General features: G+C 40.5%; 1 protein-coding gene across 3 annotated transcripts in view; it reads right to left on the bottom strand.

Annotated features, from left to right (window-relative positions):
* Positions 1–222: 222 nt before the first annotated feature.
* LOC125691904 (bifunctional heparan sulfate N-deacetylase/N-sulfotransferase 4) overlaps positions 223–19,209 on the bottom strand; it is a 158,317-nt gene continuing 139,330 nt past the window's right edge. For all 3 annotated transcript variants that reach the window (XM_048941861.1, XM_048941864.1, XM_048941862.1), the window contains 8 exons: positions 18,365–18,461; positions 16,524–16,647; positions 14,382–14,556; positions 13,125–13,295; positions 9,853–9,962; positions 5,780–5,882; positions 4,923–5,461; positions 223–664 (listed from right to left, as the gene is read on the bottom strand). In XM_048941861.1, coding sequence (XP_048797818.1) covers positions 5,342–5,461; positions 5,780–5,882; positions 9,853–9,962; positions 13,125–13,295; positions 14,382–14,556; positions 16,524–16,647; positions 18,365–18,461 — 900 coding nt within the window. In that variant the 3' untranslated portion in view covers positions 223–664; positions 4,923–5,341. The remainder of the gene's footprint in view (positions 665–4,922; positions 5,462–5,779; positions 5,883–9,852; positions 9,963–13,124; positions 13,296–14,381; positions 14,557–16,523; positions 16,648–18,364; positions 18,462–19,209) is intronic.

Below are 19,209 nucleotides of genomic sequence, written 5' to 3'. Positions count from 1 at the left end.
ACCCTTGATGACCCCAGACTTGACTTAGTTAATACTGCCTGCCAGGAGGGAGGCAGCTGATGGGGCACCGTGTGTCCCAGTGTGTCCGGGCTGCTGAGGGAGAAGGTGCTGAGTCAGTGTGGAACACCAAATACACCGCTGAGGCCATTGAAGAGCAGATTTTGGCTCAGAAAGTGTGAGAGAGGAAATAAAAGCTCTCAGTACAATATACCATTAGAAGTGTTTATTCTGCAGAGGTGAGAAAACTAATAATAAGGTGTATTCACATCAATTATTTAAAACAATTCCAGCAAATATTGACTTTGACCTCCCTCAACACCCCCCAACAAAAATATTTTGAGTGATTAAAATGCATTTTGATTTCTTTTTCTTCAACACCAAGTACTTGTTTATCTGGATTTGCTGTCGTCACATGGGGCAAGAAGGAAAAAAACAAAGAAAAGGCTTGGGCAAGACTGTGAAGTTTTTCCTCAACTCTATCAAGAGAATGTCTTTTGTTTTGAAATACTACGGAAATGATATTAAGTCTTAGAAAAGTTATCCAGTCACTAGAACATTGATCACTTCAGAATCTGTGTTGTTTGCAAGTCCTCGTTTGGTTTTTAGTGATGGAGACAAATCCATAGGCAGGTCCACACCTTTGCAGTTGCACTAAGAGGATGAACTGGAAGAAAAAAGAGAAAATAAGGACAATATAGGAATTTTCCTGCAAGAAAGCTTTTCTTAAAATAAAATCTTTCAAGCAACAGTTCCAGAGATATTTGAGCTAATACAGTGATGGATAGACTAACATTTAAAGCTAATTTTCATGATCTGATACTGATGAGGACAAATCTAGTGAGGTGCCTGTATGAGTTTTTAGCCTTTTCAAGAGAGAGAGTATCTACTGATAAGAGAGAGAGTGACTACTTTAATGTGAGAGCTGAAATGGCGAATTTAAATAGCATGTGCAAACAAAGCTGCTCACGACAGCAGTAGTGAACTTAAACTTACTTAAATACAGTAAAATTGGACACTTAATCTCTGCTGATTTATATACCTACGTTGCACCTGTTTGAATGCTATATTGCTTACCTATTATAAACATCAATTTTATACCCATTATAAAAATAATTTGCTACTGTTGGAAACTAAATAATGAGTTGGGAGTTGAGGTCTATCTTTAAGGTGGCCCAGCTCAGCTGAAGCACGCTCCTTGCACCCCATTCTTTCTTGGCTGATGGATCAGGAGATGGGCAGTATTCCATCTTCTCACAGGCTCTGCCTGTCATGTAATTTTCATGCACTACTCTGGTTCAAAAGTTAACATAAGCATGGAGGAAGGAGAAGGGAAAATATTCAGCTCTTGCCTTCATATTCAGGGCATGTCCTTGCTGCCTTATCGCATCAGAGAGCCTCAACCCATCGGTGCTTTCATTATTCCAAATTTTCCTCCCCCAAGAATTTATAATGTCACCATCTTAATTTGTTTTGGGGACACTTGGCAGTCTGATTCCATATCAGAGAGAAAATTTGTTTTATTAGAAAACATCTATAAGCAGTTAATCTGGCAACTTTATTCCAGACCTTGAGAGGTCAATACATAATTTAGAAGTTTTTGGATGCCGCTCTAATTGCTTCTCACTCGAAAAGAACCTCAATTACACAGACTTGGTTTTCTGAGGGCTGAAGTCCTACTTCAGTTATCAAAACTGCTGTGGTAGACCCTGACACCCACATCGGCCTCTGAGGTATTTGATTTGTCATGGTCAGAGATGGAGGAGATGGGAGCAGATAGAGACCTGTGCTGTGGGAGGAGATCAGACAGTGCCCTGTGGGGTGCTGGGGTGGGGGATGGTGCACAGCTGGTGGCAGTGACATGACAAGGCTGGCAGCAAGTCAGGAAGCCCCAGCTATGCCACAGCCATGATCAACTAACAGGATAGGAAGAAATTGCACTCCGTAATAGAAATCAAGCTAATGTTGGCTTTCCAGCAGTGATAGGGTGGAGTGAAACTACAGTCATGCAGACTGTGCTTGACGAAACCAGATCCTGGGGCCAGCCAGGGTCTCCTGGAATTAATGAGAAGACTCCTACTCGAGAAGACTCGTCCCAATGGGCAGGAGGTCAGGTTCTTAGTGCAGCAATACTACTTCAAACCTATATAGGAATCAGTATTTCTAGGGCAATGGGAGATAACTGCAGCCCTCAAGGCCTTTGGGATGTGAAACTCAGCGTGATTTACAGCTTGCACCTCATGGAAGTATTGCAGAGACAAAACCTGCAGCTTATGAATAGGAACGAAGGCCCAGAATTATCTTTCAGAGCTACAGCCCCCTTGCCATGAATAAATGTTTCATTTTTATTGCATTTGTTTTGCTGGTCTTTAAGAATTCCAACAATTACATGGTCAGAGATATCAAAGGCATAAAAGAAATCGAGATCATTTACAGCTAGTTCACAAAGGCTCCTCTATAATGTGCTGATCTGGAGAAATTCTGTGTTGATGGGTCCTATTACAAGTGGAAGGAATGAAACTTTGAAATGCTGTTATTTCATCTTTATGTGACACATAATGAAGTCACTTCAAATGTCAGTTTTCAATGGAACACGAGATCTCTGGGTAATGCAGAGCCCATTCAAACCAAAAAAATAACGATGAGATATAAAAAAAGTCCAATGCGTTTTAAGGACATGATGCTATTACAGAATTGAGAGTTGAAAAGATTAAATCCTTTTTTCCTTTTTTTTTTTTTTTTTTTCCCTAGATGAAAAGCTAAAAACAAAAAAGAATGTTCTGGATTTTATGACATTTGCCTCATTTCCTTGAAAAAATCCTGAAACTTTTTTCATGTTTCTTCAGCTTGTAATTTGAGGACTAATTACAAATTCATCTTTTTCAATGATGATGAGTCACTTTTAGATGTTTTATATTTTACTTTACATTTTACATTTCAGCTCACCTCGCTTTATACTTCTTCATCTGGACTCTCCCTCTGAACAAGTTGCCTTTAGCAATCATTGATGAGGAAGAGGCAAGATTAATCTCACTCATTTAAGAAATCTACTTTGAGATTAAGTGAAATGAGTCCTAGAAATGTTATTTCCCTCTATCACCTGTAAAGTGAAGTCTCACTTGTGGGACATGAATATCATTTCAGTATTTGAAAGCAAATATGAGATTAGGCAACATTTGCCTTTCAGGCTTTCCTGTATATTCATGCCTTCCTCTATGCATGTAGGCATTGGATTGGTGATGTTGGATAAGTTGTACCCTGTGGCAGCAGGAGATGCCTGACCTTGTGCCGTTCCCTGCTCTGCTGTGAGTTCTTGTGCAGAAAATGTGAGGCTTGAGGTAGAGATGAGGAGCACAAGGGGCTGTACAGAGACTTGGTGCTGGTGGCACCTCATCTGCTTCCCCATGCAACTCCATGGGCTGTGTGTGGAACCAAGGAGGGCAGGGCTGGCTCCTGGCTCCTCATGTGAGATAGGGACCTGGACCAGGGTATCACTGAGACTGATTAAAGAGCTGAAGGGACATGAAAGGAAGCCAGGTGAAGATTGTTGGGCAATGGTGGAGGAAAGCAAAGGACACGTGAGAGAAAACGTGTCAGCAGGTGGTGCCAGAGGACACTTGTGAGAAGTACCACCACTATCTTGCCTTTGCTGCGGGCAAAATGCAATAAAAAGATAGCTGTGGGAACCCCTGGGCTTATCGATGCAAAAAATGGTAGAAAAAATGGTGTGATGCATCACCTGAAAGGGCTTGTGTTTAGAAACTATCTCAAGGAAATCTGAATAAAGAACGCGTAGCAAAACTTTTGTTTCCTTGAGAAAAAGTTGTTACAAGACTAATGTGCCCAAATATTATTTTTTTACCCAGCTCAAGTTTCTCAGTGAATTTTTGCTCAGCCTTGTCAACCCTGCCCACACAGATCTGACACGAAAATGTAGTACATAATATTATATTTTTAGTAACAAATTCTTTCATTTCCTTATGGGCACAAAAAAACACAAGTATTTGGAACTAAGTGTATACCTCATCTAGATACATGCAATATGTGGAAATGTAGGCATAAAAACATATTCATCATAAATGTGTCTGTGATACACAGTGGATATACTTGTACGTTCAACACTGTTAAGATCTACAGGAATACTCTGTTCTTCAATGGTCTTTGTAGATTTTTTCAAAAACTTAATAAATAGCTTGGGTCATTAGAGGTTTTTTTCTGTAATAGTTTTCAGATTGCGACCTGATAAATGACTAACCCATCCTCTTCTTTTGAAGGCTTCAGAGCAAAAACTTTCCTTTCCAGTTAAAATCAAAATTGACAACATTAGGTTGTTGTCAGTACATTTCTCTAATGGCCTGTTCAGCTTTTAAATGGTTTTGATAATGTTTTAAAGAGTCCCATGGCATTATGAAAGAAATATTTAATATAACTTCAGATCTCAGAGCTCTATCACAGCTGCTATAGGAACTGAGCAGATTTGATGAGTAGGGAGGCAAAGCAGTCCCATCAAGATGAAAGTGAATGGATTGCGTTCAGATCTAAGAGGAGAGCCACCTAGCTGAGCTGTACACCAACAATACTTGTAAATAAGTAAATAAGGATATATCTTCTTGTGAAGCAGGAAAGTGTGCAACAGAAGTAAGAACACAGACTGTTGTGAGTTATGACAGGAAATACAGAAGAATAGGTGTAAGAAAGATCATTTTGTCCAACCATCAGCCCGTTGAAGCAAGAGGTAAGAAGAAAGAGAAAGGACAAAAAGCTAGTCTACCTCATTTAGTGGCAAAAATAACAGTAGTATGTTAATCCTGCATATATCATAAACACGAGGGACTCAGGCTGCATAGTGCTCAATTCCCCAGTGAAATATTAGGAAAATGTGGAGTGCGATTGAATGGAAAAAAAAAAAACAGGAGTTGACCAACCTCACAATCCAGCGAGAGATGTTCCCATCCTTTGACTGTGTCCTGACAGACTGCAATTTGTCATACACACTGAAGTCAATCTGTCCTACGCACAGTTTCTGGTACTTTCTGGTGAATAGAGGGACTAGACTATGCACGAATCCTGTTCTGGGTAAAGAGTAATGCCACATAGCTCCATAATATTTCCTGGAAGCTGACAAAAAGGGTTGATGCTAATAACTGTCAGCACGTGCATATAAACACTTGTTGGTTTTTTTATTCTTTTCTATTGTTGTTTTTTTTTTTGTTTGTTTTTTTGTTTTTTAAAAAAGAAAGAGCATTATTCACGAGGTCCTCTACTGACGATCACAGGTGAGTCGGAGAAGCAGGGGTTTCACGGTGAAGGAAATGATCCTTGGCTGGACCCCTGCTCGTGTGTGCTACCTGACCTTCTGCAGCTCCTGTCTCAGCCAGGAAGGCAGGGGCTGCCCCAGCCTGTGCAGCAGCTTAGACAGCTCCACGTTGTGCTCTCGGTAGTAGCTTGACAGGAAATCTCGGGACTGTGAGGGGGGAAACAACACAAATAGTCAGACAAGGAGGCAGAAAATGGTGGCAGGTTCGTGCTGCCGTGCAGTGGGGTGCCTGGGAGTTATGCTTGCCTCCTAGGGAGAGCCTTTTCTAGGGGTTCCTACTATTCAGAGATCATTGAAAAATTTTGGTTTTTAGGAATACAAAGCCAGTGATTTTATTTTATTATTTTATTATTTATTTTATTATATTATTTTATTATTACTATTTTTAAAGTGCTTGCTTTAGGATTCAAACATAGCACCTGTATTAAAAAAAAACGTTAACTTAAATCTCTGTGAAGCCTTTACCTCTTGGTCCATGGGTGGGTATTTTCGACCTTTGCTTTTTCCCAGGCACTTTGTTTTCCCTCCTTCCAGTAACTGGCACCAAAAGCCCTTCTGAGGGTCAAACCTATAAAAGATTATAATTATATGTAGGATTCAATTATGGAAGAATCTCACAGCTACTATAATATCAGAGTTAGCTAACAATTATGGCTGCACACATCTCTAGATGACATAAATAGTGAGAACAGAGTGGGAAGTTGCTTTCCTCTCATGAAAACTTTGGGAATTTAATGTTTTCCCCCAATTCATTTTGAGAGTGGTTCTAGGCAAGAAGTTTTTCACACTGTACTTTACCTGTGCTTATTCTGCTAACCTAGCACATAGAGTACACGTTTCAAATGTAGAGCTATAGGACTCCATTGAAGGACAACCTCAGAGATCTTCCAGACTCTTACTCACATTTTGTAGTCTGTTTTTGTTCAGAGGTGTTATCCATGTCAAATGAACGGATCAATGCTTACATTTTGATCAGCTGACAAAGAGCGAAGAAACCTTTGTTGGAGAATTACTGACCAACCCTTTTTGCTGGAAGTACGCACACTGTATTCTCAAGAATATTATCATTTTGCTCTAGAAAAGTGCTCCAGATGGCCAGTAGGAGCTGATAATATTGTAGGTCAGTTCTGTGAAAGAGGTTAAAAAGAGCAATCTGATATATTTAGCAGACTTTGACAGACACAGACTCAATCCTTAAGTATATTTCTAAAGTAAAGTGTGTGATTGGACTATGAAATGATAATAAATCCAATATAAAAATGTTTTATGTTGATTTTTTGAGTGAAATAAATAGTGCTTATGTTTTCTGATAGAATGTTGTTTTCTTGTTGTAATTGAGCTCCACCTGAGAAGCTGGTTTGTTCCGTATCGTTAGGCCTAAGCATCACTTCCATTCCAAAGAAGGGATTAAAATATAAACATTGTCTTAACAATATTATATGAAATATGCAATTTGATTTTGATGTCTAAAATTCAAAGATATAGGAATCTTAGATTAAGACATTAAAGCACATGCTCACTAAGGAATGAACAACACTGCTGAGTTCTGAATTTATTGCAGTGGGACTTGCAGCATGCATAAGGCACTGAAACTGAAAAGTTTCTGCTATTCAGCAGATGTTTGAGAAGGATGAAGTATAATTGTCTGGAACATGGAGTTAATTAATTACAGACTACCTTTCTGCCCTGGATCTGTCCATATAACACGGGCATACCTGTGATTTGCTGCTGTACAGAACTAATTTCTGGAGAAAAGTGAATGTTCATCACCTTTTTTTTCCTTGCCTAGCCTATTATTGCAAGCCTGACCCTTGTTTCCTAAATTGTTTCAGAAGCTGTATCAATTTAAAATAAATAAATCATTGATTAAATTGATATATTGATGATAGAATCCTTTCTACTTGGCTTTCTCCTTTTGCTCATTGCATACAGAAGCACGTTAGCTGGCTTGCATTAATTTCCCAAGAGGAGAAGTAATATAGTATGTGACATAAAAGGAAAACTGCAAAACTGTGCCCCAAACAATATTTCTGCCTCAGACTTAGCATACTGAATATTATTAAAAGAATGTATAAGTTTAGATAGTAGAAGAGAGGGCTTTTCTGGATAGAGGAAAAAGCATCTCAGACTTAATTCAACCTACTGTGTCCAGGTACTGCAAAAATCTCAGGGCTCCTGTAAACATAATTGAGTAGAATAGAAACAGGTGGGAACTTCATGAAACACCATGGACTTCTTTCCCTCTCCAAGCACTTTGCTTGATGATCACAGTGTATTCCTACCAATGTTATGTGTTAAGTCCTTGCAATATTTGTTCATTTCCCATTTGGGTTTTACTACTTCAACAGGAAGAGCGTGTCCTGATGTATGGAAGAGATGGTGCTCCAGCTGGCAACCCAGTGTGATATGCACTTCCTTGCTCTGTTCACTCTGCAGCTTGAGAAGGGCTGGTTCTCTGGTCCTTTTATGAATATTACTTTCCCATGGGATGTTTATGTATTCATGATTGATAATGAACTTATTGCTCGCTAGCATTTGCAGGACTGGATCCTTAGGCTGCTGTGTGATGACTTTAAAACTGTGTGGTATGCAGTTATTAGGCAGCAATGACTGGGAATTATCCTATTACGTTGACTGTTCTAAGATAAAGCCACTACATCATTTAATGCATTTTCATTTTCCATTCTAAATCCTTACAGAGGTGTGGGCTTCCATCACACATTTGCATTCTCAGTGTCTCTAAATGGTGACTGCATAATTTTATAGAACTTTTTGCAATACATTTTTTTCTGTTCAAAAACATAGGAGATGGCATTTTTTCCTCTACATGTTACTTCTCTGACTTTAATTTAGTTACAGAAAGGAAGCCATATGCATGTAGGTGTGTATTACTAGAGCAAAGCAGAAGGCCCTGCAGATGTGTGGCAGCGGTTGTTTGCGCACCAGTAGTTCAGCTGTATTTCCTCTGCTTCAGAAACTTAACGACTTAAAAAATCACATTCTGAAATCCAACACTTCTCCTCTAGAAAAGAATTTTGGCAGTGCAATGTCCCTGAGAGTCAAAGAGCAGCAGACCTTCAGTTCTCACTTCATGCCTGTAGTTTAAATAAGTATAACCCTCCCACCAGAGACAATACTGAAGACAAATTATAGATGGAGAAGAAACTGTGTGGGGCCAGTGTGGCCTTGGTGGCCTCATTTTTCTGGCAGTTTTCCTGTTGTCAGTATGCAGGAAGGGAAGGCAGATGCTCTCCCTTGTGCCAACCCCTCTGTCATGGACTAGGAACAGCCTTGATCAGGGCACAAGGCTTCTCAGCCCACGAATGTGCCAGGATTCCTCCAGTGCAGCTCTGCTTATGATGACAAGATCCTTACACAGAGATGTTCAGTGCAAAAGCTTCTTACAATTTGCCGTCGGACTAGGAAGGTAGAGATAAATTCAGCCCACTCCCACCTCCACAAAGACTCTGCCTTCCTGCAGGGAATTGAAACATGTCAAAGAGAAAGTGCCACATAGGCCATTAATCCCCTATTCTGGGGAAAGTCTAATCCTCCGGGTGGCAAGGATGAGAAATACGATCCAGGCTCATCATAGCTGCAGTCACTAGTTCCAAGCCAGAGGCTGCAGGCAGTCAATCACAAGGCTTCCACTCTGTGTAAGGACCTTGATCTGGGCTCCTGCAGAGCACCTCAAGTTGCAGCGCTGGTACCCCAGGCAAAAAAGGGTTTCCAACTTCAGGTGAAAATCTGAGCTTCCCCCGTATCCCAGGTTGAGGTCTGCATGTAGTGGTTCATAATTGCACCCAAATGGCAGCATACAGATGAGATCCACCCATGCCATGTGCCTGACTGCTGCCAGGGAAAAAGGCAACAGAACTGGCCCAACCACTTATGGAAAAAGGATTAGGGAATGATGTATTTGGTCTGCAATAAAAGCAAACTTTGCAAGCAGATGAATCCCACCATACTGAATGCTGTTCTCCTAATCTGCCATTAAACAGCTACATAAATGTGGTAAAAATGTTTAAACTAATCTTTTCAGACTTAACACTAGGGGGTCTTCAGCTTCTGGAGGATATCATAATGTTCAACAGTGTGATGTGCAAATGTGTGCTGGGCTTGTACATGCACAACTTACATCAACTGAATCCACATATTAATCACTGCAGCTAGGAAAGCAGCACTAGAACCAGAGAAAACATCTTGGGCGTCTGTGGTTTAACACTCAAAGGTAGCAGACATTTTTTACATGAACATGGGCCTTCATTCTGTTCCTAATACAAAATACTGAGCAATCATTTGCACTGTATGTTGTGTGAAATAGAATTTGCACATGGAAATGTATGCAACCTTGCAATTAAATTCTATAATACATGTATGCAAGTTAGGGGAAAACTGAATGCATCTTAAACACAACTTTAAAAAAAATGCTTTTTTCTTTGCAAAATTGTTTTTCTTGTGAGTTTTTCTTGTTGTTTGCAATTAACGATATACTAATCTGTAATTCCATAGAACAGATGATAAAGAAACAGACTCACGTTAGAGCTTCAGAGTAATTATAATGAGGAGAGACTCCAAGAAACTTTTGCACTTCATCCATCACAGTAGCTGGGTCACTTCTTAACTGCTGTCCATCAATAATTAGCAACTGTAGGGATAAATATGCCAGTCTGTTAGAAACAGGCTGAGGTAAAAGAAAGGCATAACATTATTTCCTTCTTGTTCAGAGGAAGAGTTAGATCTCACAAACCTAACCCAAGTACCAAAGAATTCTGAGTCAGAGAGATAAGGAAGGAATGCAAAAATATTTCAAGGATTTACAGTGTGTCCACAGGAAGTCTGGCATGGAATAAGAAAAGCGATAGAATGCTTGTGTCTTAGAATTAAATCTTCAGAAGCCAAACAATTAAATGTTCAAAAGTGATGTGGTAGTTTATTTCAGAATTACCATCAGTCTTGCAAAATTGTTAACAAAGGTCTCTCTCTCTCTCTCTTTTTTTTAAATTTAGAATTGTCATGATGTAAAGGTACATTGACCTGCACAAGCAAATGTTAAGAGTATGCATCAAAAGTCTCCCAGAACCAAGAAGCAATGCTAATAACTATTCTGGACAGACGTGTTTTATATTTATCATGAGGGCTTATTATGAATTATTAAGTTTTTGAGTGCTCAGGCTGAGTGAATGCACATTACTGACTACACATTAGTAAGCACTGTGAGTGCACTCTCTGCGCACCTTATTAAGAATGAGTGCATTTTGTTGTGCGTCTTGTAAAATTAATCACTACAGCTATGCAACATGAGCGGTTACCAGTTTTACAAGAAATATGTCAGTGTGCCCCTGCATGTTTAATAAGAGGTGTGCATTTGCTTTTTGCTGTTGTAGGAGAAGTAGAGAAATCTTCATGAGAGATGGCAGCAGCCCAGTCCAGAAGAAAAGAGAATAAGGAGCACAGGTAATGGGGCATGGGAGACTTGGTACCCTGCGCATGCTCCAGGTTTGCCAGGGCAGACATGCTTATTCTTTAAATACCCTTTAATATTTTTTTCTTAATAGGCAGATATAATATGTAAGCAATGGACCACATACACGGGTAAAGAATGCCCCTGTTGTGTAAGACTAAATCATTTTCTTTAGGTTTATATCACAAAACAATTGTTGTTTGTTAATAGGCATATTTCAGACCAGTTCTTCTCAGAGTATTCAGTCTCATGACTTGATGGGGAACAGATTAAATCCCCCATGATAACGAAGGAAACAGAGACCTACTACTCCACCTGGACTGTCACAAATGCATGGGGCCAGGTGGAATCCACCAAAGGTGGAGGTGATTGCCAAGCTGCTTTCCACCATCTATCAGCAGTCCTGGTCAATTAGAGAGGTCCCAGAGGACTGGAAATTTGCCAACGTGACTTCCATCTTCACGAAGGCCCATAGAGAGTATCTGGGAAACGACAGGCTTGTCAACCTGACCTTGGTTCCAGGGAAGGTTATGGAGCGGATCATCTTGAGTGAGATCACACAGCATGTGTGGGACAGCCCAGAGATCAGGTGTAGCCAGCATGGGTTCATAAAAAGCAAGTCCTGCTTGATCAACCTGATCTCCTTCTATGATTGAGTGACCCACTCACTGGATGAAGGAAATGCTGTTGACATAGTATACCTCGACTTCAGCTAAGCCTTTGGGTCTGTTTCCCACAGTATTCACTTGGAGAAGCTGTCAGCCTGGGCTGGACAGGCACACTCTTTGCTGGGAAAAGAACTGGCTGGAGGGCTGGGCCCAGAGAATGCTGGTGAATGGAATTAAATCTAGCTGGCGACTGGTCACGAGTGGTGTTTCCCAGGGGTCAGCACTGGAGCCTGTCCTATTAAATGCTTTTATTGATGACTTGGATGAGGGAACTAGTACAAACTCAGCATGATTGCAGACAACATCAAGGTGTAGTATCAATCTGCCTCAGGATAGGAGGGCTATGCCACAGGAACATGTATAGATTGAACCAGTGAACTGAGGACAATGGGATGAAGTTCAACAAGACCAAGGGTTGAGTCCTGCACTTTGGTCACAACAATCCCATGTAACACTACAGGCTTGGGGTAGAGTAGCTGGAAAGCTGTGTGGAGGAAAAGGATCTGAGAGTGTTGGCTGATGCTCACCTGAACATCAGCCAGCAATGAGCCTAGGTGGTCAAGAAGGCCAATGGTATCCTGGTTTGTATCAGAAATAGTGCAGCCAGCAGAAGCAGGGAAGTTATTGTCCCTCTGTACTCAGCTCTGAACTATGTTCAGTTTTGGGCCCCTCACTACAAGAAAGACACTGAGGCCCTGAAGCATGTCCAGAGAAGGGTAGCAAAGCTGTGAAGGATCTGGAGCACAAGTCTTACGGGGAGTGGCTAAGGAAATTGAGATTGCTAAGTCTGAAGAAGGGGAGGCTCAGGGGAGACTTTACCAATCTCTACAACTGTCAGAAAGGAGGTTGTGGTGAGGTGGATGTCAGCCTCTTCTCCCAGGTAACAGTGAAAGGACAAGAGGAAATGGCCTCAAGTTGTATGGGGAAGCTCAGCTTGGACATTTGGAAGAATTTCTTCTCAGAAAGAGTGGTCGGGCACTGGAACAGGATGCCCAGGGAGATGGTGAAGTCACCATCCCTGGAGATATTCAAGGAAAGGGTAGATGTAGCACTTAGGTACAGAGGTTAGTTGGCAATGTTGGCGGTAGGTGGACAGTTGGTTTAGATAGTTCAGATGATTCTATGATTGTATGATATTGGTTAGGCCTATATGTTTATGTTAAATGTTCATGGAAAGGTTTGTAAAAGACAATTCAATAAAACATCTGAAGGAAGATGGAGCCAAAGATAGAATTTCTGCTCCATTACTGAGGAAGGCTAATTCCCTATCAGCCTCAAATAAAAGTGAAATGAAATAAAGTGAGTGGGAGGGGGAATTGAATTTGTGTTTTGATAAAGCCTTGGCATTTTCTGGATGAATTTGGCAAAACTTCCTACAGTGTCTCATGCTACAGATACTTGTTTCTTGAGACCCAGAAGCCTTGGCAATCCTGGAAGGAAGGTCCTAAGTCACTCATTGACTCCCTGTGGCTACAGGCCAAAGAGTTTTCCTGTTGCATCTTAACCAACAAAGAAAGAAAAATCAAAATATTTCTGGTAAATGCTCTGATATTGACAAATCTGCACTTCATAATGGCTAAGAATTCCAGTGGGAAGCATCCCGTTACCTCTATCAATGAGGCCAGTACTCATTGCAGGACCTTCTGCAACCTTGGTGAACTAACAGATTGGAAGTTACCTGTGAAGCTGGGTAGTGAGTTAGCCATCGTTCAATGTGGACAGCATACCATCCAGGCATCAGACACCTCTTCTGAAGAGTCCTTGTCTCTGAGGGTGCCCAGGGGCTTGACGTAATGACTTCATAAAAATTGAATTTCAGAGCAGTGGGGTCCTCATGAGAGCGCTGATGCTAATGGGAGATATTTAGTCACACATCACTATGACTCTGAAGATTAAGCCATGATCAAAGAGAAAAAGAGGAACAAATTGCTCTGGTACTTCTAACTCCCACAAAGAGCAAAATCACGACTCCTTACAGCCTCCTTCCCAGTACATCCTATAACTCCCCACTCAGAAGGCACAGATCAGAATTTGCAATGTGTGAGAGACAGAGCCTCTCTGCCCTTCTCTGCACCTCTGTCTACTCTGTGCTGGAGCCAGGGGTGAGAGAAGAGCTGAGGAGGTGCTCGGCCAAAGGAGATCCAGTGTTTTACTGCTCCACATCTCACATCAGCATTTGTACAGATGCAAATTAGAAAGGGTGCAAATTGCAGGTGTAAGGCACAGTATCAGAAATATTGTACTTTATGCTTATTGCAACAATATCTGTATCCATTTTAACCTTGTTTTTAGTATTTTCTTCATTTCTGTAATCACCATATTTTGCATACTAAAATATCTCTTTAAAAAAACAGTGTACAGACTTTCTTATGGAAAGGTATGGACATGATAAAAGACATGAAAGAGCATCCTAGAGTTTCCTTAGAAAATTAATATGCTTTGTTTTATTTCCACAAAAAGAAAAAAACCCTCTACACTACTCTTCAGACACATCTCTTTTCAGTTAGGAGGAAACTTTAGAAGACATCACATATATTTGCACACTACTCCATGTTACTCAGCTTGCAAGACAGAGGAGTAGATGAGGAACCAGATTCTCAGCATAAAAAGCTCTGATTTCTAGCTAGGCCATGCTCATTTTCCCTTGTGCATCTCCCTGAGCGAGGAACATTGCTTTTCCTCTATGTAGTGTCAAATGTAATTGAGATTAATATGCTTGTTTACAGCTAGTGGCAGCTCTGTGCTGAGAAGTTTCATCATTTATGACACTGGTGTAACAGGTGCCAACTTGCAAAAGCTGGCATTCAGCATCCTTCCACTTTTACACAGTGCAAATAAATCCTGTTCTTGCTCAAGGGCACAAATTCCCCCAGATAATGGTCATCATCCCCCACTGTTGATTTCACTGTCTGTTTCTTGAAGGCAATGTCCATACCTGATACCAAGAATAGGCACGGTCAGATGGGTCGATGAGGATGGTGATGATCTTGGCCTTGGGGATGAGAGAAGCTGCTCGTTTAGGAGCTTCCTCAGAATGAAAATAGTTGGCACTTTTCTCAAAGAGAAGGTCGGTGGTGGTATTGGAAGGAGTGGGGAAGAAATCCATGTACCTGGGAGGTAAAGAAATTAATTAGAATTAAAAGGGTCATATGCATCTGCATCTCATTTCATGGTAGGTCAAAAAGTAGATTTTCAGACATAATTCATAACAAGCAAAATTAAATTTTTCAGCTCCAGAAATGGAATAGGGGGAGCAGATTCTGGCTCTTGGATGGTACTGGTAATAGCTAAATCCTCTATAAAGTCAGGTAATTAGGTTTTCCCTTTGATGGATGGGATTTTTCTAATAAGTTCAGTGTCACAAGGAAATTTTTTGCCAATTCAGTTTTAGCCAGAGAAAAAAAATGAGAGAAGCTTCAAAATGCAAACCATTTAGTTTTAACATTGTTGAAATATTTCATCTTTGAACTGACAAATCTTTTTGCCATTTTCAGAAAGCAAGATTTCAAATTTTGGCTTTGATGATCTTTTCCATTGACATTTGATTTGAAGTAAAAATGAATAGCATAGGAAGTTTAATCCAAAGACTGGAGAATTCAGATGGAGGCATTTTTTGGTCTTATTCATTTGGCTGAATACTCCAGAAACTTCTGTTTTGATGTGGCAGGCTGTTTTTAAGAACTTTCTACTGAAACAAAGTGTGTAGGACCTTACTCTGTGCGCAAAACTCTACTGACATTTAAGCCTAGCAGCCAATCCCAGTGAAATGTGCCAGAAGAGGTCTCAGCAAGGCCAGCTTCTTTGTGTGCACAGTGCTGCAGAGGAGAGATTCACAATCTCACATGGTTCTTAGGGAATAAAGGCTGCTTCATGGGTATCCACAGCACTTCAGCCCTGCTATGCTGGGAGCCAAGCCCTGATCCACCAGCCTTGCTCATCCCACTCTTTCTCCTTCTTGTGTAGTATACCATATACTCTGTGATATCTATGTGTGAGCTCTTTGTTTACACACTATGAAAAATGAATGAGAAGTATTTCTTTCTCCTCCTTTTTCATGACAACTCGGAAAAGATTGATCTGTTTCTGTATAATGTGAAGTTTGTCTTGTATTTTGGTTTTTATATAAAGATGAGGAGTGTAATTCCCCATGGAAACAAAAGCCTTACAAAATTTTTTTCTTCAGCAAAAACAATAAAAGCAATGTTTAAAACTTATGAGAGGAGAATCAGCTGAAAATCTTTATGGCGAGATTTTTTTCTTCTCATGAGAAGCCAATTTTTACTTAATTAAAAACACTGAAGAAAAAAAGTATAATTCATCCCTTTCAAAATACGTAGTTATGAGATCACAGAGATGTTATTCAGAAAACAACCATCCTATCTGTGCTTGCTGTTGTGAATAGAATAAAAAAATTGTTACTGCAATACTCCTATGAAGAAAGGTTGAGGGAACTGGGCTTGTTTAGCTTGGAGAAGAGAAGGCTGCAGTGAGACCTCATTGTGGCCTTCAATATTTGAAAGGAGTGTAGAAACAGGAGGGGGTACATCTGTTTATGAGGGTGGATAGTGATAGGACAAGGGGGAATGGTTTTAAACTGAGACAGGGAAGCTTAGGTTAGATATTAGGAGTAGATTTTTCACACAGAGGGTAGTGAAGCACTGGAACAGGTTGCCCAAGGAGGTTGTGGATGCCCCATCCCTGGAGGCATTCAAGATCAGGCTGGATGTGGCTCTGGGCAGCCTGGTCTGGTGGTTGGTGACCCTGCACATAGCAGGGGGTTGAAACGAGATGATCTTTGTGGTCCTTTTTAACCCAGGCCATTCTATGATTCTATGATTCTATGATTCTATGATTCTATGATTCTATGATTCTATGATTCTATGATTCTATGATTCTATGATTCTATGACGTGATTAAATGTCCTATCATTAGAAGTGAGATTCTCATTCTCTCTGATAATGCCAAGCATAACAAATTAGTCAGTATTTATGTAGATGTCATACATGCTACTGTTATTGTGTCATTGTGATTCATCATGTTTTGATAATGAATACTGCATTTTCGTAATTTTTCTTACCAGTCAATTCCTTTGTGATAGTTGTTCCCATTGAAGAACTGAACTTCTTCAAAAGTTTTTGGGCTAGGGAGATTACTGATAATAGAAGGATGCATCAGAAGAAATAAATAAAGTGCTGTTGTTCCTACAAAAACGGAAAGAGATATCATTAGGATACATAAAAAAAAAACACCATTGAGTTAATTGATATAAGAAAGTACTTCTGCCTCAGTTCATGCTGAGATATACTGGAAAATTAGAAAGGTTTCCTTTGCCTATTTGTGAAAGAGGTATGTAGGCGCAAGCTACTTTCAGATGAAGTGGGGAATACATGCAGATTTTTTCTGTGCTTCGTAAACTGTTCTCATTTCTGGATTCTGAATTCTGCTTTCAGAGGCAGTAATGATACTCTTGTTGGTGACATTGCTTTCTTGACTTTGTTAACCCAGTGACAAAATTTGGCCTGAACATGTTTGTTTTTAAATTGTTTACTTGCACAAAAGTTTTCCAAAGTAGTAATTGTGTGACTGTGCTTCTCTTGCTCCCAGAACAGCACCTTTTTCCTCTGTGCATTTCTCCTGGGGGGAGTGTCTGCTATTGAGGAATAAAAAGTCTATTAAGGAGACATGGTGTATTTTATCTGCACTGTCTACCTGCCAACAAACCTACAAATAATAAGTGTACTTTAAAATCCTCATAATTTTTTGTTGTTATTTATTAGTTTAAAAAAAAAAAAAACAACAAAGAAACAGAAATGTAATTCAATACATAGTGAAATTTCTGGAGAATGTGTCTTCCAAATTACTCTTCAAAGATTTTATGCTATGCAAGCTATCATTGGACTATGAATCAAGACCTTCTGTCTCTTTGTCACTGTCACAGTATCTACATAATGTTGGATTATTCATTCATTTCCCTGCCTCAATATTCACTTTCTGTAGTATGTCAACAACAGTAACAGCTAGCTTGGGGGTGGGAATATGTGGCTCAATTTAAATAATGCTGAGACCCCCAGAGGAGGCCTGCAAAGAGGTAAATATGTTGATTGGCAATTAGGGTCTCAAACAGTGAGGAAACAATTTGTCAAAGAGCTTAGTAACAAACTTAACTTACAGCATCCTGACAGCATATTTCTTTATGGTGAATGTTTACACTGCCTCCTCCTGCACTGTCTTATTACCAGTGGGTGGAAGTCAGCAGTGAAATTAGATGTGCACAGCCATCAAGTACCAGCTTTGAAAGTGCCACAACACTCCAACATCAGTGCACAAGGCAGGTACACACATAGCTGCTTGTGGCTTGGATGGGGCTGCCATCAGCATCTGTGTTTTCATGGGGATGCTGGGATTTCCACCCTTTGGCTGCCAGCAAGAGCCAGCTCTGGAGAGCATCTGAGCACTGAGCCAGTGCTGCCCAGTCCCTCCTGCAAATGGGGATGAGCTCATGCTTCTTCCCAAAAGCAAATCAACTAGAAGTATTGCCAAAATAATCTATCTTCACATCTTACATTGTCTTCAGTTTTTGGAAAGAAAACCATAATTGAAGGTAACAAATAAATTGTAGTCTGAGCCTTTCCTGTTTAAATAAATACAGTATTGGGAGAGATTAATAATACCCATTAGAATAGAGACTGCTGGGAAATTTTGGTGCTAATCCCATAGCAGACTTCTGGTAGCAGTGGCTAGTAGTGGAAAGAGAATGCAGTATTACGATCCACCCCATTCCCTCTCTTTGTTAGTGGTGGAGGAGTTACTATCTGAATCCTATAAGGATGAGGAATGCATTTTCTACAGCAGGTCATAGTTTACACACATAGATACAAATCTGGGATTTGGTTTAGATTAAAAATTTATGTTTCTTACCTGTTTTCTGGGGTCCTATCACAAGAAATTTGGGTAGATGGTCACAAGTTTTGTCTCTGGGCCAAATATCTCTGTGTCGTTTGTCATCACATGGATTCTGAAGAAGAACAGAATTGTGGCACATCATGCCAGAGATATCCTAAACATTTTGCACACATATGAGACTTTGCAGAATCTAAATCTTACACACTAATACCAGAGCCTTACACAAAATAGTAAGAACCCAAGGTATTGCACTTGGATTGAAGCAGTCTCAGATATGTGTAAAGACTGAAAGAAGAACCCATTGAGAGCAGTCCTGCTGAAAAGGGCGTGAAAAGCTCTACAAGAACCAGCAATGCATGCTTGCAACCCAGAAGGCAAACTGTATTCTGGGCTGAAACAACAGAGAGGCGCTCAGAAGAGAAAGGGAGGTGATTGTCCCCCTCTATTCTGCTTTTGTGAGGCTACATCTGGAGTCTTGTGTCCAAGAATGTGGCTGCCAGTACAGAAAGGATGTGGAGCTGTTGGAGTCGGTGCAGAGGAGGGCCACAGAGATGGTCAATGGACTAGAGCACCTATCCTATGAAGAAAGGTTGAGGGAACTGGGCTAGTTCAGTCCAGAGAAAGAGAAGGCTCTGGGGAGACCTCATTGTAGCCTTCCAGTACTTAAAGGGAGCTCTCCAATACTAAAAGGGAAGATTTAGGTTAGATGTTAGGAGGAAATTCCTTATGCAGAAGGTGGTCACAGTCTGCCCAGAGAAGCTGTGGAATGCCCCATCCTTGAAGGTGCTCAAGGCCAGGTTGTAATGGGGCCCCAGCCAGCCTGATCTAGTGGGTGGCAGCCCTGCCCATGGCAGAGGGAG

This window comes from Lagopus muta, chromosome 4 (genome assembly GCF_023343835.1).
Source record: "Lagopus muta isolate bLagMut1 chromosome 4, bLagMut1 primary, whole genome shotgun sequence".
Classification (NCBI taxonomy): Eukaryota; Metazoa; Chordata; class Aves; order Galliformes; family Phasianidae; genus Lagopus; species Lagopus muta.
Note: the sequence above shows the minus strand (reverse complement) of the source record. Positions and strands in the feature narration are given on the sequence as shown.